Genomic DNA, 8449 nt, shown 5'->3' with positions numbered 1-8449 from the left:
TCTTTCCTGTTTATCAAAAATAGCCTTTAACCTATTCCCTTTTTTTTTTTTTTTTTTTTGTAACTTTCAGGAGGGTGTACTCATTTTTGCAACACAAAATGTTATCACTTTGATAAGAAAATCTTTGTTGAATAATTTTGGCATTCTTCTTTGGTAATTGATCAAGCAGGCTTGTTGGAACATTAGATCTCCAAAGAACCCTAACATGTCTTCTAAGTAAAGAGTAATTGCTGAATTTGTTAAGTTTTAGAGGGGGTGTACTCATTTATGCTGTGCACTGTATTTTAGAATGTGATCACAGAAATAAATTACAAAGCTGAATTTTTGTCAGCCGTAACTCCAGTCTATATACAGTTTTAATGCTACACACTCCTGTTTTTCCACTCACAGTGCCACCTGGTGGTGGAGGTTTCGTCGTGGGCTCAGGTAGCCCTGCTCGAGTGGTGTTCACCGTGGGTTCTCCTCCCAGTGGAGGAACACCTCCTCAGAGTTCTCGCTCAAGGAAGTTCTCAGGTGAGTTATTTTTCCCCCTCTAGTTTTGACTCTATTTAGATTTAACATGGATCCTTCAGGGTAATGCTGACCCAAACCCCTCAATGTCTCACAGCAGGCTCTTCAAGCTCCATTAGTCCTGTAGGGTCCCTCAACAGCCGCTACCCACAAACAGGCATTTGCATGGATGGCTACGAGGGGCCCTCAAGTCCCCGCTATGGGTTCACTGACCCCATCTCAGCCGTGACTTTTGAAGCACCTGAACTACCAGAGGAGACCCTAATGGAGGTAAGCACCAAATTACTGCATTACTTTTTGATAGGATCATGTTAGCAAGTTTACGTTTAACGCCACACTTCTCTCTCCACCGCAGCAAGAACACACGGAGACTCTGCGCAGGCTCCGGTTCATGCTGAACTTTACTCGCTGTATGGTGGAGGTGGCAGGGGCCCGGGGTGGAGAGGATGCCCAGGCCGACCTCTCTTCCACCAGCCTGCTCCAGCAGCAGAGTTTGGTTGCCGATCAGGTCAGCTCTCTGAGCCGAGAGTGGAGGTGAGGAGATCTCTCTAGCAATGGATCACAGTTGATGTTTGTTTTATACATGTTGACAGCAGAAGGACAGTGTCACTAGTGTTGTATAATAACCAGTAACTTCAAAAACCATTAAAACAGAAATTAAGATTTTAGATCTATAGTCTAGAGTGGCATTAAATGCGTGTGCATTTATTTTACAGTTATGCTGAGCAGTTGGTGCTTTACATGAAGATTACAGAGCTTCTGTCATCTTCACTACAAACAGCCATGGAAGGCATCAAGCAGGGAAAACTCTACCCCTCAACCACCGTCAAACAAGGTCAGCAGTTCAGACACACTTTCTTCTCACCACAATAGTAAAGCACAACAGTGACATCCACTTTTGAAGCATAGTTACCATCCATTTTCTCAATACGCATAAAAAAATTAATTTTAAAATGTTTCAAAGCACTTGTATAAAATAATTATAAATATCTATAATATAGTAATGATTTTATAATAATAGAATAAATCTAATACATAAATATTTCATATATATATATATATATATAATTATTTTTTTATTATTATTATTTTTTTTTTTATATGATTCCTCATCCCCGAAGCATTGCAAATGACGTAACTAAATTAAGGGGCGGTGAAATATAAAAATCTTGACAAGTCATTGAATACAAGTACAATGTAATCAGGGGTGCACATAAGTGGTCCGCAGGTGCGCATACGTGACCAAAATAAAAAATGTGCTGTGTAAATAAGTAAATAAATACGCTCATTTGCGTACAAACATGGTTGATAGCTGTTAATGCACAATTACCATTTTAGATCGACAAACTGTAATGCTGTATAAGATTGCTGATTTTAAGGTTGAAAATTATGTGAGCTGAACAAAGGTGCAACACTCACTCTTCAAAGTAGGGAGAGAAAAAAAGAAAAATACAAGTTCAAGATCTAACTTTAAAGAAAATATATAAAGGCTCAATGAAACAAGCTTCAAATCAATTGTCCAAAAAAAAAAAATCTAAAGATACAAGCTTAGCATAAGTATCCATATAAAGAAAAGTACTTTTCTCAAAATAAACTATAATCATATTTTATATTTTCTTTAAAGTTAGATCTTGAACTTGTATTTTTCTTTTTTCTCTCCCTAATCCTATAAGGAAACTACTTCTCAATCAGTACAATTAGTGGCGTTGCACACCTGTTGGTGATTATCAGACTGCACATAACTGTGAGAGATTGTCACTCTTGTTATCTGATGAAGGCCTTGGACGGCCGAAACGTCATGTTATTTTATTAATAAAGCTTGAACTTTGAAGAGTGAGTGTTGCACCTTTGTTCAGCTCAAGTTTTTTTATTTTTGGTTGCACCTCCTCTTCTGTTGGTAGAGCACCTCTTTTACATTTGTTACAAAGGTTGAAAATGATGAAAATTCATAAAGTAAGTATCAACATATAATTTTTAAGTTTTCTATAAAAATAATTGTATTTTTATTTAATACACCATTTTTATTTTAAAATGTAATCATATTATCACACTTTATTATTTTATTTAAAAAATAAATAAATCAAGTATAATAATACTATCACTATTATTAATGTTTTTTTAATTGATATTTAATGGGTCACACTAAGTGCAGTATAGGGATCAAACCAAATCTCTCGCTGCTCTCATGAGAGCCAGGCTGAAAAACGTATGTGCACCCCTGAATATAATACATTTAAAATGTGAAATTTAGGTAAAGCAATAAATGTTTATTGAAAAATATTTAAATGTGCATATAGTCATTAGAGGGTGTAGAGAAAGGATTCCCAAACTTTTTTGTCAGCTTGAGGTTTTTAGCTAATATTTCAATAATTTTGTTGCCGGATGTCAGTTTATACAGTATTCGCATGGCATGCAGATAAACAAATGAAACATACATTTTTTATTTGTTTTGTTTGAATTGTTACATTATTTATTTACATTTTTTCATTATTATTATTATTTATTTAATTATTAACCTACAGTTTGGGAAAACCTGGTGTAGATAGACTGACCCACGGTGTTTTATGGAACTAAAATATATTAGAGATGCAGTGTCCAATGTACAAATACTTGAGACCAACTGTAGTTTGCATGCAAGTCAGTAAAAATGTCCATACAGTGGAACTGAGGAGGTTTTCACCTTGATTTTTTTTTCTTTCAGTGGTGAGGAGGCTGAATGACCTGTATAAGTCCAGCGTAATGTCCTGCCGTTCTCTGAGCGCTCAGCTGGAGCGATTCTTCTCCCGTAAACACAAACTCATGGACCACATCAACAGCATCACCGCAGAGAGGCTCCTTTTCAGCCACACTGTACAGATGGTAAGAAAAACGTTAGGAAACTATGACGTCCAGGCTCTTTTCTATTGTGAATTTGAGCTTTTAACAGTTGCTCAAGTGTATTTATGAAGTGGTCTGGTCTTACAGGTGCAGACGGCTGCTCTAGATGAGATGTTTCATCAAGGGGAAGCATCAGTTCAGCGCTACCATAAGGCCTTGCTGCTCATGGAGGGTCTGTCTCTCCTCCTCACAGATCAGGCTGACATCCTCAGCGTTAGCAAGTGTGAGTAATACAATAGACTTCAGTACGTTTTAACACTTAAGATGTCATTTTAAGATCATTTGCATAACCAGGATGATATTTCTCTATAGGTAAGCAATGCATCGAACGCCGTCTCAACGCCTTACAGTCGGGTCTCTGTGTGTAAAATCTCTCCACCACGCAGCTGTTACACCATCAAGATTCCTGTTTCTCCAGTGCTGTGGGGGAGGGAACGGCCCTCTGATTGGACCACGTTAACCTGATTGACAGCTGATGTCGTAATGGTGGAGAGATGCAAAGATTTGGATGTGTTGCCACTTTACATCATCGCAAACACAGAAGGACAGAATAACACCTGTGTCAGTTGTCAAGATGAAACCTGTTTCCACAATTATTCTCTCACCGAGTTTAAAGTGTAGTACAAACATGTTTCTCAGTGCACTTGTTGGCTCACATAGGAATGGTTGCGTGTTATAAATGGGTTGTGCAATCTTAGACGAGGTTTATCCATCCCAGAACATCAGTTTCTTATATTTTTCTTAGTTTGTAGTCAGTGATCTGCCTATTCACTACGTTAACTAGCAGAGAGACGTTATAGAACACTTTTAAGATGATTATAAGTGATTTAATAGTGCATTTGGGGGTGCTTTGTGTGATTGAAGTTAAAGTCATTTTGTTTGGTTGGTTGGTTTAATTCCAAATGTCCAGTTAGACGTAGATACAGTCTTTGGATGAATGTTGCAGACCGGTAAATGCGATCTGTGCACCATTTGAATGTTATAAGAGGCCCAAATACTCCCTCACTGGGGAGTTTAATCAGAAATTCAATGACCAAATTACAAGCCATTCGAAAAAGAAATAGTTTTGCCAATTACTTAATAGACATTCTCATTGTTCCTCAGAAGGAAACTGTATAAAGCCAGCAAAATCATTTGTAGCACTTTAGTGAATGTTTACCAAGTAAGAGCATGTCAAATGTTTCCTCCTTAAAATGTCTAGGAAATGAATATTGTGTGTGGTGTTTGGACATCTCTTATGGCCTGTTCAGTTTCTTCTTTTTTTAATAGCTATTATTGTGTTTGGCAATCATTTGTCTGAATGTAGTTTGGCTTTTTTAAGTTTGTCGCATTAGGGCAAGACATAAATGTCCTGCGCCATTACAGAGGATTTCAGCTGTTATTTGGTCTAAATATTATGCCAAAAAATCTTTAGTGCATTTTCTAGATTAGATAAAGGCGTTATTAATGTCAGCCCGCTCAATATTAGGTTGGCGTTGGCATCAAAAACGGCTGAATTTATAAGAAACTCTTGATTATACCGAATCATATGTGTGCCCTGATGATCGGTCCTCTTCCTGATTTCCATCTAGATTAAACTGAGACTTTAATGCCCATTTTTAGTGTTTGTTCTGAGGACAGATGTACTTCCTTTTGGGTTGTGCATGCATAGTTGTTCCTGTTGTTGATGTGAGCTGTGTATAATCTGAAGCAGGTATATAAAGGACAGGTCTTAAGATAGTAGTCAATTCTAGCTTGCACTGTTTGAGGACTCTTTGGTTAGGTAAGCAGAAGACATTCCAAATCAAGCGGACCATTTAGTGTGAACACCACATTTCCTTACTTTCCTTGTAGAGTAATATAGTCAGTGCTTTTTAGCCTTATTTCGATTGTGTTGTATATGAACAGCGTGTTTGTGTTAAAAAATATTTAAAACATTTTAAAAATGTGCCTTTAAAGAAAAAAAGCAAAAACTGAAACACTGAAAAAATATTATCCCTTTTTTTTTTTCTTTCTTTTACTTATTACTTATTTTTGTACATTGTCAGTGTGGAGTGAGTTGTGTTTCGATTGGTTGAATTTGACTGGGTTGAGATGCAGTGGGATTGATTTAGTTTTGCTTCACTTTTATGTGTGTGTGAATGTGTTTGTGTGTGTTTAAATATCATACATACTAGTTTTCTTTGAATAAACTGGAGTGCGGTGTCATGATAGTGAGACATAAGCTATTATTTCTGTTTTGAGTTCCAAAGGCCATAGTAACATGCATTTTCCCCTCTTATACATACCAGTTAAATTGCAATTTTAACAACTTTGTTAAAAGAGTAATAGCTTTTTTATTTTCTATTTTCTCTGTCTGAAAATTTGAGGATTATGCTGCATTAAATATATTTGTTGTGCTTTTTAAATGGCATAAAATAAAAATTGTGTTTAATCCATCAACTCAGTCGCCACCTAAATGGCCATTGGGTGTATCGTGACACTTTTAATCGCTATGTACCGCATGAAGTGTTTGGTCAGCTGATTTAAGCATCACTTTGTCATTAATGTACAGACACTAAAGCTTGCAATAAGTGAGCTCAGCCGTTCTGCATCACTACACTGATGTCTGACGTCCTGGTTTTGTTCTCCAGTAATAAAGACATGCATCTGTTTGACCTTGATCTCTCGGTATCAGGTGTAAATCTGGATTGTAAATTATCGCTTTAAAACTTGTATATTTAACAAACGCATGGAGATTTGCTTTCTGTCACCCTGTCCCCACCAAAGATATGAACGTTCCCAATTGTGACTGTTGATAAACATTTACAGTTGTTTGTTCTGTAAAAAGATCTGTACACACTCTTTCGTGTCTATATAATATGTAACTTTTTGCTTTAAACAGTACAGCACCAATAAAAGAGAAAAACTGAAATAAATTGTCTCTTTTTTTTTTTACTCCCTTTGAGGTTGTTTTTTGTGAGCTGTAGTCTGATAAATATTTTAAATAATTAGTGAAATATTAAAAAAATAACAGTTTATACAAGAATTTTACAATTATATTTTTCATTTAGAAGTATGTTATGAATGTTTATATTAAATTGTATATTTTAAATGAATATAATTATATTTTTTTAATTATATTCATTAAAATTTATATGTAAACATGATTAACTGTAAATCAGGGTTATTATAGTCAAATAAAAATGAAACTAAAATTAAAACCATAAAAAATGCGTTCATAACTAAAACTAAATGAAATAAAAATGAATGCGAACTACAGACATAAAAGTGACAAAACACAACAAAATTACTAGAACCCTAAGTAAAATGAAACTGTTAAATATGAAAATACTCAAAATATTTCAGATTCAAAATATTAATAGAAACTAATAGTAGGAGTATCTCAATTATACTACAACTGAGGCAGATTGTAAAAACATGGCCCCCTTTTTAGTAAACTACGTTTGTTTTGAAAACCTGGCAACCTGTTTTAGGTCACGCGATATTCGGCGAGATGTGAAAGTTCAGCAACTCCACGTGGGTGTCTGCATGGTACAGCGGGAAGTAAATAAGTTGTTGCGGTGAAGATAGATTATACTGCTGTCATAAATGCATGCAAAATTCGTTTTCTAAATTCATTTCACTTATTGTAGAAAATGGCCGTTAGCGTAAAAGCAGTCGAGTCGGTTTTGTTCAAAAGACGTTGCTGAGATCCTCACTGAAGAGTGTGGTGACATGCTGCTGAGGTGCTGTCGGATCATTCATATTTTATCAAGTCGCACATTTATTCCAGCGCTCAAAAACAAAGGTGAGTTTCTTAACAATGCGTTTTGCTGCAAAGTAACTGATTCACCGCTAACTGAAACGCTCTTCAGGGTGTCCGGGTCCTAAATTAAAGTTCCGTGGATTTTGCATGTCCAGCAAGATGACTGAGGATTCATCAGACGCCCAAATCAAAGCTTTGAAGAGACCAGCAGATGACACGCACACTGAAACTGAGTATGAAGACAAGAAGCTTAAAACAGACCAGGATGAAAGGAAATACTCCAAGAAAAAGGTGGCCCTGCTGATGGCATATTCAGGCAAAGGGTATTATGGGATGCAGGTGAGTTATGATGATGCAGCATAGTGATTTATATATTGCTGTGCTGTCCAAGCGTTAATACTTGTCCTGTGCATCCAGAGAAATGCAAAGAACTCTCAGTTCAGAACCATTGAGGATGAACTGGTCACTGCTCTTGTGAGAGCCGGATGTATTCCAGAGGGCCATGGAGATGACATGAAGAAGATGTCTTTCCAGCGGTGTGCACGAACAGATAAGGTGAATATTTTAACCTGATGCTCAATTACTTATGTATTTTATAATCAAATATTGTATTTTATTATAGTGGGGGCTATTATAGGTAATTAAAACTACAATTAAACCATAAAACATTAAAACCAAAAACATTTTGTTACTTAACAATAGTTTGAATAAAACTGCTTTTATTTTTATATTTTCAGTTTACGTTTTAGTTTGTCATTTTTGCGCTTTTTATTTTTTCATTTTTTTTTACAATTTTTTTTTTCTTTTTAGCTTTTACTTATGTTTATTTCAGTTCTGATTTTTGTCATTTTAATACTACAGATTTAGGATTTTTAGTGTAATATTTATATTGCATCTTATTTCAGCTTTATTTCAATTAACAAAACAAGATTTTTAATAGTATTAGTTAACAACACTGATGGAAATCTGTACATCATGTACATGTACATCATTTAAATGTTCTCAAACTTGCAGGTTACAAGAGGGTCACAGGCGGCTTCAATTCCAAAAACAACTGTGACGCCAGAACGTATTCCTACATGCTTCCCACGGCCTTATTTTTTCAGGATGATGATGAAGAGGGAAACGTATCTGACTGAATCACTCCGAAGCAGTCTTCTTTTTTTCATTGCTTTTTTCTTTTTTGGTTTTATCTTTTATTTTGGTTTTTACTTGTGTTAACATTAATTTCCAAAGATTCCACTGTAATTAAAATTCTGAAATAAACAGATGATTTTGTTAAGGCTTGTTGCAGTTTTCCTTTAAACAGTTTCTTTTCTGTTAAACAGTTTTAAT

At 35.5% G+C, this 8449-nt stretch overlaps 2 protein-coding genes across 4 annotated transcripts in view; both read left to right on the top strand.

The window, feature by feature from the left end:
* Positions 1-5730, top strand: part of LOC107595678 (serine/threonine-protein kinase ULK1-like) — a 30089-nt gene extending 24359 nt beyond the window's left edge. For 2 of the 3 annotated variants that reach the window (XM_016286168.1, XM_016286167.1), the window contains exons 22-28: positions 391-513; positions 608-780; positions 866-1044; positions 1227-1345; positions 3212-3369; positions 3475-3610; positions 3700-5730. In XM_016286168.1, the coding sequence (XP_016141654.1) occupies positions 391-513; positions 608-780; positions 866-1044; positions 1227-1345; positions 3212-3369; positions 3475-3610; positions 3700-3755 (944 nt within the window). In that variant the 3' untranslated portion in view covers positions 3756-5730. The remainder of the gene's footprint in view (positions 1-390; positions 514-607; positions 781-865; positions 1045-1226; positions 1346-3211; positions 3370-3474; positions 3611-3699) is intronic. The other variant, XM_016286169.1, reaches the window with a different exon arrangement.
* A 1181-nt stretch (positions 5731-6911) lies between these two features.
* On the top strand, positions 6912-7687 carry LOC107595703 (tRNA pseudouridine synthase A, mitochondrial-like). The gene is made up of 4 exons (XM_016286198.1): positions 6912-6929; positions 7002-7156; positions 7224-7453; positions 7532-7687. Exons 2-4 carry the CDS (start codon positions 7084-7086, stop codon positions 7685-7687), a joined length of 459 nt encoding a protein of 152 aa, XP_016141684.1. The 5' UTR covers positions 6912-6929; positions 7002-7083.
* Positions 7688-8449: the final 762 nt, after the last annotated feature.

This window comes from Sinocyclocheilus grahami, unplaced genomic scaffold (genome assembly GCF_001515645.1).
Source record: "Sinocyclocheilus grahami isolate Dianchi unplaced genomic scaffold, SAMN03320097.WGS_v1.1 scaffold207.1, whole genome shotgun sequence".
Classification (NCBI taxonomy): domain Eukaryota; kingdom Metazoa; phylum Chordata; class Actinopteri; order Cypriniformes; family Cyprinidae; genus Sinocyclocheilus; species Sinocyclocheilus grahami.
The sequence above is the reverse complement of the archived record's forward strand: the minus strand, read 5'-3'. Positions and strand labels throughout refer to the sequence as shown.

Bases quoted from the DNA above. Each gene is read 5' to 3' on its own strand.
- LOC107595703 (XM_016286198.1), top strand. From the start codon at position 7,084: ATGCTGCTGAGGTGCTGTCGGATCATTCATATTTTATCAAGTCGCACA. The intron at 7,157-7,223 runs GTGAGTTTCTTA...AACGCTCTTCAG, and splicing joins TCCAGCGCTCAAAAACAAAG to GGTGTCCGGGTCCTAAATTA. The intron at 7,454-7,531 runs GTGAGTTATGAT...CTGTGCATCCAG, and splicing joins AAGGGTATTATGGGATGCAG to AGAAATGCAAAGAACTCTCA.